This window comes from Mya arenaria, chromosome 16, assembly GCF_026914265.1.
Source record: "Mya arenaria isolate MELC-2E11 chromosome 16, ASM2691426v1".
In the NCBI taxonomy this organism is placed as follows: domain Eukaryota; kingdom Metazoa; phylum Mollusca; class Bivalvia; order Myida; family Myidae; genus Mya; species Mya arenaria.
In genome coordinates this window covers 15,432,323-15,450,564 of record NC_069137.1, presented here as the reverse complement: position 1 = coordinate 15,450,564, position 18,242 = coordinate 15,432,323, and the positions used below count along the sequence as shown (strand labels likewise).

The 18,242-nt window shown below is 34.8% G+C and overlaps 1 protein-coding gene across 1 annotated transcript; it reads right to left on the bottom strand.

Moving 5' to 3' along the window:
- Positions 1–2,448: 2,448 nt before the first annotated feature.
- On the bottom strand, positions 2,449–17,816 carry LOC128221432 (coiled-coil domain-containing protein 1-like). Its single transcript, XM_052930041.1, has 8 exons — positions 17,753–17,816; positions 17,039–17,098; positions 9,975–10,007; positions 9,389–9,511; positions 8,845–8,937; positions 5,433–5,525; positions 4,571–4,614; positions 2,449–3,876 (listed from the first exon to the last, which is right to left on the bottom strand). Exons 1-8 carry the CDS (start codon positions 17,814–17,816, stop codon positions 3,838–3,840), a joined length of 549 nt encoding a protein of 182 aa, XP_052786001.1. The 3' UTR covers positions 2,449–3,837.
- Positions 17,817–18,242: the final 426 nt, after the last annotated feature.

The following is an 18,242-nucleotide window of genomic DNA, read 5'->3' as shown; positions in this document are numbered from 1 at the left end:
AATTTGTGATGGTTGGCTTATACCATATTTATCGAGTACCGCGATTGATTTGTGTTTATATACGAAGTCGATACATGTGTATTTATTGCAAATATTTACACCATAATAATAACTTAAAAGGTATAAGTTTTAGGTAGGCAAACAACCACTTTCTCTGGTCAACTGCCTTAAAGTGACACTCTTATTCAAAATCAACTCATACCCATGTATAAGAAACATACATTTTAAGCGATAAATCTTTAACTACTTACTAAATAATACATATATGGAAAGTATAACTTACTGATAGCACGATTGTTATCGTGTATTTAATGGTTAAAAACGCAAAAAATATTAAATGATTGGTGAATGCTAAAAGATTTCCTGTGATTAACAATAGTCGTATCAGGTTGGAATACCGTGTTTTCTGCAACTTTCTTTCAAATATAACTCGGTATCCTTCATAAGAACCATTGTTTTGACATTTATTCATCCTTTTTGGTATTTTTAAACAATCGTATTAGTTATGGTAAATCTTACATGGGTATAAGAGTGCATCTTTAAAAAAGGGTATGTTTGACGGCAAATCTTTTTTAAGTTATTATTTTTATTACCAAAATTTACCCTTTGTGACCCAAAACCATAGATTCTGTGCTTTAAAACATCAGAAATTCCAGCATTAGAATCTTTGACATTATCTAAAGCCTAAAATACTTCAGTGTTCTACTTATGGTGAACCCAAGCATAAATGTTTAATAAAACTATGTACAATCCTCCAATGTATATCAGTGTCATGGCAAAGGGTTACTTTATTTAATGGAGCGATATCTTGGTAAATCATCGTCAGGGTGCATGTAATGTAAATTCATGCATATAATTATTTATGATTATTAAAATAATGCAAATTAATAACCAGTTATCTTCATTATAATAGCAGGGCTGCAGACGCTTTAATGCTAAGAAATATCAGCCTCGACTATAGGCAGATAAATTACCCATTTTTTACTTTCAAAAATCCATTGTTCGAGTGCTCTACACTTATTCGAAAAATCATGTAATGTTTGTTCGAGATTTTCTCAGTTTGTTCAGGCGCGTAGGAGCTGGTACCACAGGGGCCGTGGCCGCGGTCCCAATATTCTAGCTAGTAACGGCAATTGGGCCGCAAAATTTGATACCAATTTTTTTTTTAAATTGTATTTCAAAAGAAGCTACGCGCATATAGATTAATACATGTCTGACACGATATTGAATATACAGATCACCATGGCATGATTACTCTAATTGATTAAAATGAATTTAATGTGTGTGATTTATTAATTTGTGACTGTTTGTATTTGGTACAGAAATAGAAAATACTAGTATTAAATGTGTGCTTACAAACGTGTCCATAACATGTGTATTACTGTTTTATCATATTAGCAATTTTTTCTCAGTGAATAAATGTTACCAAACGATATTAGTTTTAGATTTCACAACTATTTGAAACGTAAAAAGGTTTAGAGAAAAAAACATGAAAACAAAACCTGAACTCACTGGAAATCGAGTCTTTCAATGCTTACAATTGAAAAAAAATATCGACCGGAGGGGACACACGGGCGTGACACGAGCCCAACCCTTCCGCGGACCAAATGTCATTTGAAGTCCTTTGCGCCTGATGTGTTTGTTTCGAAAGATACCCCGCTTGGTATCTTCCTAACTGTAAACTTCATTTCTATTTTTGTTCCTAGATATGATCGTAAGAAGAACACATGGATTGATTTGTTCGGCCCCTACTCACCCCCCCCCCAACACGCCCTTCCATCCGGACTCGTCAGTTAATTTCCACCATGCGGAGCCCTTCATGTATCTTAGTTCTGGTCCATAAACGAAATTCAATCCACCAGTGTTGAGCAATGTTGAGGCTCTTTGCTGCTTGAAATATTTTTTGTCTTCGGCGAGTAGGCTCTGGCTGCCTTCAAATGGATGGAACTTGGAAAGGGTGTTTGAATGTATTTGTGAAATGCTTTTATTATGTTGTTGTTGCTATTCATTGAATATATGATCAGACCATACTTTTTGCATTTTTGATGCATGAAAAATGCCTAATTTAGCGACGCCGAAGGGTATCAATCCAGCGAATTCGTACGGTACTACAGAACAGAAATGTTGTCGGTGCGTTTATAGGTCAAGCTGGTAAAATCTTTCTCACTGTTTCTTTTCTAAAAAAATGACACCTCTGCATTTTGTAACTCTTATATGGAAGTAAAACAGATAGTCATACTAACTGCCCTTAATTTCAATGGCTATTTCAGCGTGTGATAACGACTGCGTTGAAAAAACTGAATCACCCAGTGTGTTACATGGGACTAATACTATAATGTAATGCGAACAACGCATCATCTTGTGGAACTATAATGACTCCTTTGCACTTTAAGGATGTGACACAGATATCTGTTTGCATATACATCAAGGATAATGTCAGCAAGTCAGTAAAGTTTTCAGAAGTATTTTATTGGTCCGATTGTAATACTGTAATAGTTAAGTGTCAATTAACAGAAACTTCAGATGGATGGATATATTTATATAGCTGATCATTACAAGACAGATATTAAATACGAATATATCAATACTAAGTAATCAGTATAATGTAGACAAATGGATACATAACATGCTCGGATATGTGAAATAAGTACATAATTATCAATAGCCGGAAAGTAGATAATTTTTAGCTCCAAAGAGCAGAATTCATACTTCTATTTATATGATAAAATATGTTGAAAGTCCACTTTACACAACAATCACTATTAAAGCTATTAAAGTCTAAACTTGATTGTCAGACTTTCCCCTGTTAGTTAAAATAACTTACAAGGCATATCTTATTTCAACATTGAACCTTGATCTCGCCAAGGTCAACAAGAGCGCCATGAAGAAAACACCAGCGCTCGTCTGTTTTTTTCTCCTTCGAAAATGAGGCATAACTCAATACAAACTAAAGCCAGAGTTATGCTCCTTGATGTACACATGCATATTGTCCCTGGCAACATCCTAACCAAGTTTTATTTAAATATGAAAAGATTTAGTTACTGTCCTAGGTAAAAGACTGCATGATGCCCACAGCCCTGACAGGTGCCAAGGCATATCACAATACCAAGATACTTCTTTTCTGAAAATTTTTCTTTTACAAAAAATAATGCATATCAATTTTCAGTAATAAACAAATCTTCATTCATTGACTCTAGATACAATTCAGCCAAACAAATACTTAACGTTTTGATAGCAAACAGAAGAAAGTTAATACATTTTTGTTTGACATGTTCATACATGATGATATTTCATTTGCATTTCATCAATTTATCCAAGAACACAAAAAACATCACATCACTGAGAAATGACAGAAGCATTCAATACAAAACAATACCACACACCATTATTTACCATGGAACAAAAAAAACAATTGAATACACTGCAGTGTAAATGACCACAAACATCATGGACAATTCTAGCAAAATCACCTCCAATTGAGGACAAGTTATTACCATATTCAATTTCAAAATTTTAATTGCTAAAAAATAAATAATAATAGAACAATATCCAAAGAACATGTCAATCACTGATGGTATTCAGATATAAAGCTTAAATCAAAATGCATTCTAGTCTATTCTATAATTTAAAGTATCTATTTGTTTAATTGTTTGCTTTTTGATGAGCCTATTGCAAGGCCAGTTGCATTTTTCTAATGTACCCTTTCACCATTGTCCTTGATCGCCTGGCAAGAATTGGATACTTCTTTATAAGTTCAAGACATTCTAAATTATTTTTGGTAAGAGTATTAAGCTTAAAACACTTTTTAAGGCCATTTTCTACCACGTCTTCTTCAGCCTAGCTCCAAGGTGTTCTGACTGTGGCTGTTCGTTTTTCCTAAAACACAGAAATAAGGCTATTTTATAGACAAAAAAATCACTATATTTTCATCTATTTTGAGCACTAAAATATGAAAGGGTTTTCTTGATAGTCCTCTATAGGACAAATAACCATAAAACATATAATCCTACATTAAAACATGTTTTATCAATTGAAGTTGTCTAGGAATTAGCAACAGTGCCTCTGCAAGTCAATATATAAATATGACCTGTATTCAAGATGATGTGTTTTCACTGATAACCTTTATATTATTTGATTTCTGAATTTGTACAATAAAATGGGCACGGTAAGCAAACTCATTTTTCTGTAGCACTGACCCGAGCAACATGTCTTACGGTGCTATATAATATACATTGTTGTCCGTGTTAAATATGTTTGACTTCAGGATTTTATTTGATATGTAGAAATTCAATTCAAGGCCTTTCTGTTAAATACAATTAGATATTTTTACTGTAACTTTTTACACTGATCAGTAACATGACACACATTCTGGTAATTTAAACACTGAATAGGTTTTTTTTAAGATTACAAGTATGGTTGTTACACAAAATTAAATGTATACTAAGAAAGACAACAGAAAAGCCTGATCACAAAAGTGCACTTACTCCTTTACAGAAACAACACTTTTTAAATCAAATTTGCTTTAAGAATAGAAATTTCTAATTGCTACAAATTTCAATATGATTCTTACATGGTTTGTGCCAATCCCAGCATTTACGACTGCTTCGAGTTGACCTATGGAGACAAAAATATATATATTATATACGCAAATAGGTCTGCTATGTTTCTTAACGCTAACAATTAATGCTATTTATAATAATGAAACAGGTGTCTCTCGACGAGTATTATTTGAATGAAATTGATGGACATTAACAATGGAGGCCAGTTACTTTTATTAGACACCATGCCTGTATTGAGATCTCAGGTATTTCAAATTTCCTTGATGCCTATTATTTAAAATGCAGTACTGGTTATGAAATATTGAAGGTGTAGTGTTTTTAATACAGGAGATAATTTATCTCAAACACACACACACACAACTATCTCTACACAACTAGGCTAAAAGAGACATGTTGCAACAAAATGACATAGTATTTTGTCTTTTGAACCTCTGGTATTTTGATTATGTTCTGTGGTAAGCATAATACTGAAAAAAAGTATTCAGCTTTACTGATTGTAAGCACATGCAGGTACATATATTAAACATTTCGGTTAATGATAATGTTATTTACATACAATGATGTACAACCAAGATTGTGAAATGACCTTCAACCTACGACTTGAATGATGTCAAACTGATTTTAATATCTCTGGTGGTTTGAATTTCTTATTTGTTAAGCAAATTTCTACATGTAGTCATCACCTCAAAAGACAATGAATTTGGTCGAACACCCATTGATGTCCAAATGAAGACACTTCATTCCAATCACTTTGAACCCATTATGAAAACTACATTCCAAAGCTAATTCTTTTACAACAAGGGCAAATCTATACATGAAAACATCAAATATCAGGCACCCGTTTATCTTATATTATAAAAACGATAAGTGTACCTATTTCAGTCCCTAGTTGATCAACGGAGGCATCAACATTATCAACATCCACATCATCAGCATCAACAGTATTCACATCATGGCACTGTCCAGCTGCAATACAAAAACATCACATCACTGAAAAGTGACAAAAGCATCAAAAACAGAACAAGATTATACATTATGGTATTTACCATAGAAGAAAAACTACTGAATACAGTGCAGTGTGAATGACCTCCAACTGAGGACAATTCTAGCACAAACACCTCCAATTGAGGACAAGTAATTACCCTTGGACAATACATAAAACTATTTCATAAATATCTCTTGTTTCAAATATCATCCTACTCTAGGCACTTCAAACAATTTAGTCTTTAAGAGGCACGTTTAAAGAAAGTATTTTAAAGAAAACCCACTGACAACCAATATAAAAAAACTTCTGCAACTTCTAGTTAAGAAACAAGAGCTGTTATAAGACAGCGCGCTTGACTACGCCGCTTTGACTTAGAAGTGAAAACAATAACAATGTTATATGTGCCTATCAAACACAATAAAACAATCAAATTAAAAAAGTGATCAAAAAGAGGCGGGATGTGACAAAACCAGGTTTTTAATGATTGGCAGAAGAGATTCAGTTTCAACTGCTTTCTTCTATCTTTAGTAGCAGTGACCTTGATGCCATGGGCCCCAAACACAATCCCATGGAAGTCCTCCATAAACTCTTCCTACATATTAAGTTTGGTCACAGTATGTCAAACATAACTGAAACAGTAATCTATTTTTAGTAACAGTGCCTTTGACCCAAGAGGGCCGAAAGGCAATCCATCAAAGCTCTGCATATTGTCCTATATTCCAAGTTTGGTCACACTATGTCAACCCTTACTTGAGATATTCAGTACTAAGCATATTTTTATTTTTAGTAGCAGTGACCTTGATTCCATGGGCCCCAAACACAATCCAATGGAAGTCCTCCATAAACTCTTCCTACATATTAAGTTTGGTCAAAGTATGTCAACCATAACTGAAACAGTAATCTATTTTTAGAAACAGTACTTTGACCCAAGGGGGCCGAAAGGCAATCCATGAAAGCTCTGCATAATCGTGTCCTATATACCAAGTTTGGTCACACTATGTCAACCCTTACTTGAGATATTCAGTACTAAGCATATTTTTATTTTTAGTAGCAGTGACCTTGATTCCATGGGCCCCAAACACAATCCAATGGAAGTCCTCCATAAACTCTTCCTACATATTAAGTTTGGTCAAAGTATGTCAACCATAACTGAAACAGTAATCTATTTTTAGAAACAGTGACTTTGACCCAAGGGGGCCGAAAGGCAATCCATGAAAGCTCTGCATAATCGTGTCCTATATACCAAGTTTGGTCACACTATGTCAACCCTTACTTGAGATATTCAGTACTAAGCATATTTTTATTTTTAGTAGCAGTGACCTTGATTCGATTGGCCCCAAACACAATCCAATAGAAGTCCTCTATAAACTCTTCCTACATATTAAGTTTGGTCAAAGTATGTCAACCATAACTGTTACTACATTTTCCTGTGCTACAGAAGTTCATTACTTTTATTTGGATTGGTTTTTCTTACTGCTTAAAGACCGACTGAATTAGTTTCAGTAAGTTATCTGTCCTCTGACGGTACCTTCACCATTTTTACTTTCCTGGGCTCTGTAAGGTAAGGCGTGGATTCCCTGTGGGCCACTCACATTTTTTCATATAGGTTTTCCAATTTCAAAAACTTGATTATTGTACCTGAGATGTTAAATTTCTCTGATTTTTGACAGTTAGAAATAAATTACTTGGAGTTTATTTTTTTATACTGTGTTTGTCAATTTTCGACACTCGACAGAATTGTTTCAAACTTACAGCCTAAAGTTGCATTATGGCTTGCCTGAGCAGCTAGGTATATCTAAGGCATTTATTAGTTTCATAGTTAGTTTGGTTTTTACAGTGTTACTTCCATTTGAATTTAATTAATGAACTTGAATTCTTGAATAGATTGTATAAAAAAATGCAAACATTTCAGTTGTTCTTCACACCCAACCTCCCTGCCTTTGCCCTGTGTCGAACCTGAGGGTTCTTGTAACCGCCCGTGCGGCTTACTACCACTTGTTGAGGTTCGGTTACACAGTAATCTATATTTAGTAACAGTGACATTGACCCTAGGGGGGCGAAGTCAATCCATGAAAGCTCTGCATAAACTTGTCCTATATACCAAGTTTGGTCACACTATGTCAACCTTTACTTGAGTTATTCAGTATAAGCATATTTCTATTTTTAGCAACAGTGACATTGACCTAGACCATGACTCTAAGGGCCCAAAACACAATCTCAGAAAAGGTCTCTATAAACTCTTCCTATATACCAAGTTTGTTCTATTTATTTCAAACCTAGCTAAAATTATTCCATTCATAAGGTGACTTTGACGCTGCCTCCCACCAGCCGCCCGAACAATGACGCAAGTCGACATTCAAATAACTGGTTTTCCCTTTATGAAAATGTGGTTAAGAATATATATAAAAATGTGCCTTTCAAAGAATATAAAAAAAAAAATTGAAAAAAAAATCATTCCCATAATTTGTATTAAGGGTTATAATGGAGTTATGTTCCTTGTTCTAAGATGGTCGTCAATAATTATGCAAAGTATTAAGGGCATTGAATGAAGGGTATAGATGTTTTCTTATTAAAATCCCAACTTGCCCTACAACTTTAACCTGCCCTTTAACTTTAACCTGCCCTAAAACTGTAACCTAAGTCAATCAGGGGCCATAACTTGTATTAAGGATAATATGGAGTTATGTAACCTCATTGTGTGACGGTCATAAACAATTGTGTGAAGTATTAAGTCAATTGAATGAAGAGTATTGGACTAATAAGTGAAAATCCCAACTTGCCCTAAAACTTTAACCTGCCCTAAAAGTTTAACCCAAGACAATCAGGGGCCATAACTTGTATTAAGGATAATATGGAGTTATGTAACCTCAAAGGAGTGATGGTCCTGAACAACTGTGTGAAGTATTAAGTCAATTGAACAAAGGGTATAGAAGTTATTAATAAATATCCCAACCTGTCCTTAATCTTAAACCGAAGTTCAATAGTCAATCAGGGGTCATAATTTGTGAAAAGGATAATATTGAGTTATCTAACCTCATTGTTTGATGGTCATGAACAACTATGTTAAGTATTAAGTCAATTGAATGAATGCATTGGACTTCTAAGTGAAAATCCCAACTTGCCCTAAATTGCAATGTCTAACCGGACGCTGACGCTGGGGTGAGTAGTATAGCCCTCCTAATTCTTCGAATAATCGAGCTAAAAACTGTATTCCAAGGCTTATCATAAAACATTTTTTTTTGCAATTTTGCTCAAATATCAGGCACAAATTCATCTCATATTATAAGAAAATAAGTGTACCTATTTCAGTCCCTGGTTGATCAACGGAGGCATCCACATCATCAGCATCCACATCATCAGTATCATCAGTATTCACATCATGGCACTGTCCAGCTGCAATACAAAAACATCACATCACTGAAAAGTGACAGAAGCATCAAACACAAAACAAGACTATACATTATGGTATTTACAATGGATGAAAAACTACTGAATACAGTGCAGTGTGAATGACCTCCAACTGAGGACAATTCTAGCACAAACACCTCCAATTGAGGACAAATTATTACCTTTGGACAACACATAAAACTATTTCATAAAAGTCTCTAGTATCTAATTCCTTTAACTCTAGGCACTTCAAACAGTTCTGTCTCATAAGATAGGAGGGACCTCTACTGCAAGTATTTGATAGAAACCCCACTGAAGACTAATATCAAAACACTGCAACTTCTAGTCAAGAAAAAAACTATATTCCTCTAGGCTTGTATTAGAACAAAAAATAATTGAAATATTACTTTAATTACAGGCACCCATTCATCTTATATTATAAGAAAGATTAAAGTACCTATTTCAGTCCCTGGTTGATCAACGGAGGCATCCACATCATCATCATCCACATCATCATCATCCACATCATCAGTATCCACATCATCAGTATCATCAGTATTCACATCATGGCACTGTCCAGCTGCAATACAAAAACATCACATCACTGAAAAGTGACAAAAGCATCAAAAACAGAACAAGATTATACGTTATGGTATTTATCATGGAAGAAAAACTACTGAATACAGTGCAGTGTGAATGACCTCCAACTGAGGACAATTCTAGCACAAACACCTCCAATTGAGGACAAGTTAATACCTTTGGACAACACATAAAACTATTTCATAAATATCTCTAGCATTTAATTCCTTTTATGCTAAGAACTTCAAAGTCAGTTCCGTTTCATAAGACTGGAGACACCTCTACTTAAAGTGTTTTATAGCAAACCCACTGACGACCAATATTTAACACTTTGCAACCGTTAGACCTTTAAGAAAAAAACTAAATTTCAAGGCTTATAATGGAACAAAATTAAATTGCAATTTTACTTAAATATCAGGCAACCATTCATCACATATAAGAGAAAGGTAAGAGAAAAAGCGTACCTCTATTAGTCCCTGGTTGATCATCCGGGGCATCTACATCATCAATATCCACATTATCAGCATTATATCATCAGTATGAACAGTATCCACATTATCAGTATCAACAGTATCCACATCATGGCACTGTCCAGCTGCAATACAAAAAATCACATCACTGAAAAGTGACATAAGCATCAAAAACAGAGCAAGATTATACATTATGGTATTTACCATAGAAGAAAAACTACTGAATACAGTGCAGTGTGAATGACCTCCAACTGAGGACAATTCTAGCACAAACACCTCCAATTGAGGACAAATTATTACCTTTGGACAACACATAAAACTATTTCATAAAAGTCTCTAGTATCTAATTCCTTTAACTCTAGGCACTTCAAACAGTTCTGTCTCATAAGATAGGAGGGACCTCTACTGAAAGTATTTGATAGAAACCCCACTGAAGACTAATATCAAAACACTGCAACTTCTAGTTAAGAAAAAAACTATATTCCTCTAGGCTTATACTAGAACAAAAAATAATTGCAATTTTACTCCAATAACAGGCACCCATTCATCTTATATTATAAGAAAGATTAAAGTACCTATTTCAATTCGGAGGCATCCACATTATCATCATCCACATCATCAGCATCCACATCATCAGTATCCACATCATCAGCATCAACAGTATTCACATCATGGCACTGACCAGATGCAATACAAACACATCACATCACTGAAAGTGACAGAAGCATCAAAAACAGAACAAGACTATACATTATGGTATTTAACATGGAAACAAAACTACTGAATACAGTACAGTGTGAATGACCTCCAACTGAGGACAATTCTAGCACAAACACCTCCAATTGAGGACAAGTTATTACCCTTGAACAACACATATAAAACTATTTCTTAAATATCTCTGGTATAAAATTTCATTTAAGCTAGGCACTTCAACCAGTTTTGTCTCATAAAACTTGAGGCAAGTTTACTGGAAGTTCTTTATAGCACACCCACTGACAACCAATATTATAACACTTTGCAACTCCTAGTTAAGAAAATACACCATATTTCAAGCGTATCATAGACAACAAAAATCTTCAATCACTTATGCTTTCTCAAACCAGGGGACAATTCAATACAATTTAACAGAGCAACCTTGGAGTTTACCAATTGCACTGACGGCAAATAAAAACTTTCTAGTAATTTTAATTGTAAACAAAACATGTAACAAGCATGCAAAGTTTCAAAGCCAGATGTCAATGGACTTTGAAAATATTTGAGGTGGTACGTAATCTTTAACGTAAATTCTATGAAGAAAAAGGGGCATAATTTTCTCAAAATGCTTGATAAAGTTACCTCAATGGTCTTTGAAAATATTTGAGGTGGTACACAAACTTTAATATAAGTGGTTACGCCGACGCTGCTGCCGACGCTCGGGTGACTATGATAGCTCTCCTTATTCTTTGAATAGTCAAGCTAAAAAATCATTGGTTAACACCTTATGCTGGGGCCTGAACTATAACTTTCTGCCAACAAAGTTATGTCCTGTTATACATGTAAAATAGGTGAGTATGTATTTTCCCCAATTCTGCGACAATATTTTCCTTTAGATTGTCCTATTTATGAAAAAACATTTGATAGAAATCAGGTAAGAATTGGCCAAGAAAAAAACTTTGTCTGCAATAAAATAATTAATTATGCCTCCACTAGAATATGTGAATGCAAATGTTTATATGGCACATCATCACTTACATTCATTTCTACTTTGATAATAATTATATTTTGCATTTTTTTTAATTATGCTTCCTTTATGCTTCCTTGTTTTAAACAGTATTCTATTTTACAGTCAATTATTGGTTACAATCAATTGATTAGATATTGGCTGTACTTGAATGTAAAGCTGTTGCTATTTATATACTGTTTAACTGTTATATATAACAGTAAGTCACTCTAAGTTGAATTTTATGTATTTTATCGGATATACATGGTAAAGACTGATTTAGACTCTTAGATTGTTTTTTAAAAGAAATAAAGAATATACATTATATCATATCTTGCGTTCAACTGGCTAGTGGTAACATTCAATCGTATTTGGAGTTTTTTTATAAAGATGAAATTAAACAAAATGTATGCCGTTAAATATGATATTGTTTTGGACTTCTGCTACATTAACAATATATCTGACTGCAAAACAACCATGTATCTTAAAGATAAGTGTTTAACATCACATCAGTTCACATACAACTTCTGAGCATAAGCGACAGTAAATTTTGGACATATAGATCTATATTATTTTTGATTTTGATTGTTTTAATTCCTAATGACCACACTTGACTTAAACATTAACATTAGAAAGTTAAGATTAGTCACTGTACCCTAAACAGAATAATTTTGCATTCACAGTCACCTGACATAAAAAAACATAATCGGGTCAGGATTCTTTGTCGGTAGGGTTTGGTTGTCTTGAAAACCTATTCAAATCATATTGTAGTTTATTTTTCAGAGGGCTATAAGTTTGCTAACAGAAGTCGTACCAACACAAACTCGCACCAATACGAGTCGTGCAGAGTCGTGCAATATACGGACAGGTCGCCCCACATATGTATTATATAGGCGGTATGGGTAGATTCATATAAGTAGCTTGTCATATAGACTTTATATTAATTTACCATCATAAATTCTTAATCAATAAAATACCTTTAAAAAAGATAGCCAATAAATATTGTAAAATTTGACAGAAATAATATGTACTACCGTATATAATCCATATGCGGGGCGACTTCTCTATATATATGGTGAGACTTCATAGTAGTACTAGTTTGTGTTGGTACGACGGCTCTTGTAATCACGTGTTTGATGAAGTTCATGCATGGTTGTTAGCTACAAGCATGATTGTATGCTAGTCTAAAAAAATAGACGTGTTAAACAGGATTCTTCCAATACCTAACGTCTAAACGGATTTGTGCAAAAACAGGGGTTTTTTGAAACGTATTGAAATTTTATTTCGAGAAGAATTTTATGTTTGAAATAGGTAATAAAGGTTTATATTCATATTTTACCATGTAAGTGCAAATATATTTTGCACAAAAAAGCATAAAATTGCAATAAAACGAAACTTGACTAACACAGACTAACACAGACTACAATTATGCAAAGCTTAACAACAATGCATTGTCAAATTAAACCACAAAGGTTACACTTGAATTATTTTTAGACAATACCTTTCTCTTATTACACTTAATGCACCAGTCAATTGTAACCTCGGCCCCCCGGGGTATACCGGGGATAGCCGGGGAAAAGGGCTGTGTTTTTATTTTCCAGGTGCCCCCGCAGGGCCGGGTGATCGCGATAGTTTAGTCATAACGCCAAATTTAGCGGAGATTGGGCCTTATATAGAGTCTCTGGGGTGCGGGGTCATTTGGCCGGCGTTTAACAATCAGTTTGTCCCCACAAGGCGGGGATTTTACCCGGGGTTTGCTGGTTTGAAAGTCAAAGTCCGGTTATTCCCTTGGACCGGGGGGGGGGCGTGGTTACAATTGGCTGGTGCATAAGTGTTTCATGAAACCAGTCGTCGATATTAGACTTTTGGATGAACAAGCCTGAATTCTTAAACTTTTGCTTGGCATCAATTTTTTTAACAAGCCCTGCTATATAAAATTCAGAATATTAACAAGCCCGGAAGACATTTTTCCAATGCAGGGGTTGCTAATTCATGTTGGTCTGTCAACAAAGCATCACCAATTTAAACTACCTAGCAGGTGCCCTTTATCTTTCCGCTCAATAAACTTAGCGCTGGGCTCTGTCATTCTTGGCTAGGAAAACAACAGGTGGGACATGGACGCTTAGAGTCGCCAAATAAAAACCGTCTCTGAAGACTGAAGCTAACATTCATCAACGTACAATTATTTGGACTAAGATGTATGCTAAGAATAATGCTTTAATGCACTGCTTTTGTAGATACATAAGCTTTAATAAATTAAACCATTAAAAAATAGCAACTGGCGAATAGCTGGTGTTTAAACATAACAGCTGACCAACATAAATCTTGTTTTGTTCATTTTTACAAGGATACACTGAATGTCTCCAAAAACTCGTCGTGTTGACATATAATAATTCTTTAAATTAGCAAAAAAAATGAAATAAATTTCTATTTAAAGAAAAGTATATAGTTTCTTATATAAACAGCTAATGGGCACATCATAATTGTAGAAACCATCACTGTATCTTCATTTTAATGAAATTTTCCGTTTCCGGGTCAGACATCGCGAAAACATATGACACTCTCAAAAATCAATCGAAGTAAACAACGTCTGGTCATGACCGTATCATACTGATAAGATAACACCTTTAAACATATATTTTACGATAAAATATTGTTATAAAGTTAACTAACAATTGAAAAAAGATGTTTCACTCACTTGATGATGCGCGTAACACAGCCAATCGGGACCACTGGAGTGTGACCAAAAAAGAGGCAAAAAATGGAAATTTACGGACGGTCACGCACTTCCCATACACTTGACCCTTCTGACCTCCAACTGAGGACAGTCCATTTTTATGATTTTATTTTTCGTTTCAAGTCATAAAACAAACTTTGAGACTACCTTAAAAAAATGCCAAATGAGACCGTCCTCAGTTGGCGGTAATGGTCTCAATCGTTGCTGTTATTTCTAAGGATTGTCCTCAGTTGGCGGTGTGTGCAAACCCACACACACACACACACACACACACACACACACACACACACACACACACACACACACACACACACACACACACACACACACACACACACACACACACACACACACACACACACACACACACACACACACACACACACACACACACACACACACACACACACACACACACACACACACACACACACACACACACACACACACACACACACACACACACACACACACACACACACACACACACACACACACACACACACACACACACACACACACACACACACACACACACACACACACACACACACACACACACACTGACATGCCCCGCTAATCTGGACGCTGACTGGTTAGTTGGGTATCGACCAGATAGTTTGACTGACAGGCCGCGTCATGTTAATTGTATGATAAGCAGCAGATGGGCAATCGGAATAGTATTTATAAAAAGGATAGTTACATTTATTGAATGCTTTTAAGATATTATCAGTATTTATCATTATCAACATAATTATAGTCAATATCAGTATTATATGTATTATAATTATTATAATTATTATAAGTCATTTTACTTTTATTATTATTATTTGCTAAACTGCGGTATTGATATGCTAAGTGTGGTGAGTGATCTTTAAACGGCGTTTAGGAAGCAATTTCTTTGGTATACAATATCCAAAAGTCAACAGTTTTATATGAATGTATATAATAATTGACTTTGGTTTAAAAGACCAAATAAAACAAAAGTTTATAGTCTTCGATTTTCTAAAGAAAACACTATGGTAAAACACCGCCACAAAACAAACTCAAAAACAGACGTACGCACGCACGCACGCACGCACACACGCACGCACGCACGCACACACACACACACACACACGCACGCACGCACGCACGCATACACACTTTGTATATGAACTTGCACCAGTTTTGCTCTCATTAAGCTGACATAAAATACATTTATAACGTACATATTATAAAGTAGATATATTGCAGTACAATAAGCTATTCAAAATCATTGTTCCATGCATCATGACAAAGGGGTGATATATCTAAGGAAGATAATGGTACTTTCAAAACAAGGAACATTATAGCCTTCATATATAAATATTTTAAATAAAATACCGTCTTCATGCTATAGGGACTAAATTAAGAACATATTTTAAACGGAAAGCCGATTGTAATCGATGTAAATGAATGTTCATTAATTGTTACGTTCAATAACGGTGGACATCCGTATACCTGTGTCAAAATCGCTCAAGATAAACATGGTGATTAAACTAAATGATTAAGCATAATAATAATTATAAACAAAATCATTTTACGTACCTGTACCCGTGAAGATATCACCAATACACCGTTCCTGTACTGATCTCCGTCTTAAATCTGTTTCAATGATCCTCAATGTAGTGTTCAACCTCAATATGAGCAATTGTGAAATACCCGAAATGCGACACTTAACACTTAGGCAACAGTCAACAGGTTTGGCTGGTATGATATTTTAACCCGAGTTGTGCCTTATGACAATGAGTATAATGCGAACAAAGAACAAAATAATACAAACTGGGATAAAACCACTTGTACTCAACAATTTTCCCTTGATAAGTTTGGCTTCATTATCGAAAATTTAGAAAACATCGGACAATTTCTTTTCAATTCAGATGAATCTTTTACACGTAGCCTCACGCTGAAGTACAAGGCCCTAAAAATGGTGACCATGTGCATATAGCTACGTGTTGTAGTTTATGTCCGAGTACGTATACGTTGAATAACTTGTACAAGAAGCTACATGTCGAAGTTCATGTCTATGTGGTAAAGGTTATGTCCGAGTAAGTAAACGTTGAATAGCTTGTACAAGAGACTTCTTGTGGAAGTTCATGTCTATGTGGTGTAGTTTATGTCCGAGTAGGTAAACGTTGAAGAACTTGTACAAGAAGCTACTTGTGGAAGTTCATGTCTATGTGTAATAGGTTATGTCCGAGTAAGTATACGTTGACGAGTTTTTAGAAGAAGCTAGTTGTGGAAGTTCATGTCTACGTGGTGTAATTTATGTCCGAGTAAGTATACGTTGAAGTGTTTTTACAAGAAGCCGTGTATGTCTTTACATTTCAATATTAAAGCTGCATTCTCACAGATAAACAGTTGTGCCACAACTTATTTTTGTCGCAGAATCAAATGAGTTTGACATGAATGATTTTCATATCTCACAGGTGAAAATTAAAAATAAAAGAAGTAAAACCAATGGTTAGCTTGTGAAATTGCAGTATGAATACAAATCATACTTCAAAAGAATCCTTCTTTAAATGGTGAACCTGATAAGCATGTTGAAGGTGCTGTCAGTAGCCATAGTTGAGGCACCAACAACAATTGCAGTACTCCTACCCAAAGCATTCTTCACAGCCTCTGTGATGAGGCTGTATTTCGAAGGCACTGGTCCCATTCCTTAAATCAATGAATTAGCATAATGATAACACGTACATCATACCTAGCATGCAGTTGATTTTCGACAGATAACAACAACAAAACTACACAGTGCAAGTCCAGTAACTTTACTTGTTAGGCCTTAATAAAACACATTTGTTCGGGGTATCTTGTTTGCCTTGTATATTCTATCTAATATCATATACTCATAAATTTGTGATAATGATATAACGACGATGCATTCATACATTATTCAGTAGATATTCAGCATAATGAAATCGTTTGGACCTATCGTAATACTTTAATGATATGAACATTGCATATAATCGAAATCTATATTGTTAAATTTAATTGAAAAAAAAACTCAAATAATATTTGACACCATGGATAACCATCGATAGAAGAGTTCGACTTAGCCTTTTTGTCTTTATATTTACTGTATTTACTACTTTTCTAGTGTTCTAGTACATTACCAGTTCTAAGGCCCCGTACTTGATGCGTTGTGTTGGCATGCTTCAATCATGATGATCACGTTAACTGATTCAATTTAAAGTGAAACAATTTTATTTTCAAGTGGTTTTATTTTATGATTTTTTTCTCAGCTTACCAGTCATGGCCAGTGACCTTTGGTGGTCAGCATAGATGGACCTGTGGAGCGCGCACAGATTGTCCCACTTTTTTCCAAGTGGTCTGCATCCCGTTGTTCAGATGCAGACGCATTGAACTTGGCCTGGATCATTTTTCAGCAAGTGTTCTTGGTCTGACTGGTAATTCCTTCAAAATACACATTTGCTTGCTTAAACTTCAAAATAAAACGAATTCATTGTATTTTCATTCGGATATGCCAGCATTTTGCCTTCAAGTTTAGATCTGAAAAATTCTCTAAATAATCTTGACAGGAAAATGAATAGATATACACATTCACAAGATTATTTCTTTGAGAGAAAGTACACGAACATTCCTTTTACTGATGCTGTTGAACACATTGTGGACTACATCCTAGTTTAACTATTATTTTTTACAATACAACAAACAAATACAATACAGGCGTGTAGCACTGATTGTAAACACCCATTCTTACACCTACCCCACTAAGCATCGATCTGCGTAATCCCAAATTAACCCTTGCTACCCGCCTGCAATGCAGTACGGTAAATACAGGAAC

Bases quoted from the DNA above. Each gene is read 5' to 3' on its own strand.
- LOC128221432 (XM_052930041.1), bottom strand. From the start codon at position 17,816: ATGATCCAGGCCAAGTTCAATGCGTCTGCATCTGAACAACGGGATGCA. The intron at 17,099-17,752 runs GTGGGACAATCT...CATTGATTTAAG, and splicing joins TGCAGACCACTTGGAAAAAA to GAATGGGACCAGTGCCTTCG. The intron at 3,877-4,570 runs GTAAGAATCATA...TCTGTGTTTTAG, and splicing joins CTGGGATTGGCACAAACCAT to GAAAAACGAACAGCCACAGT.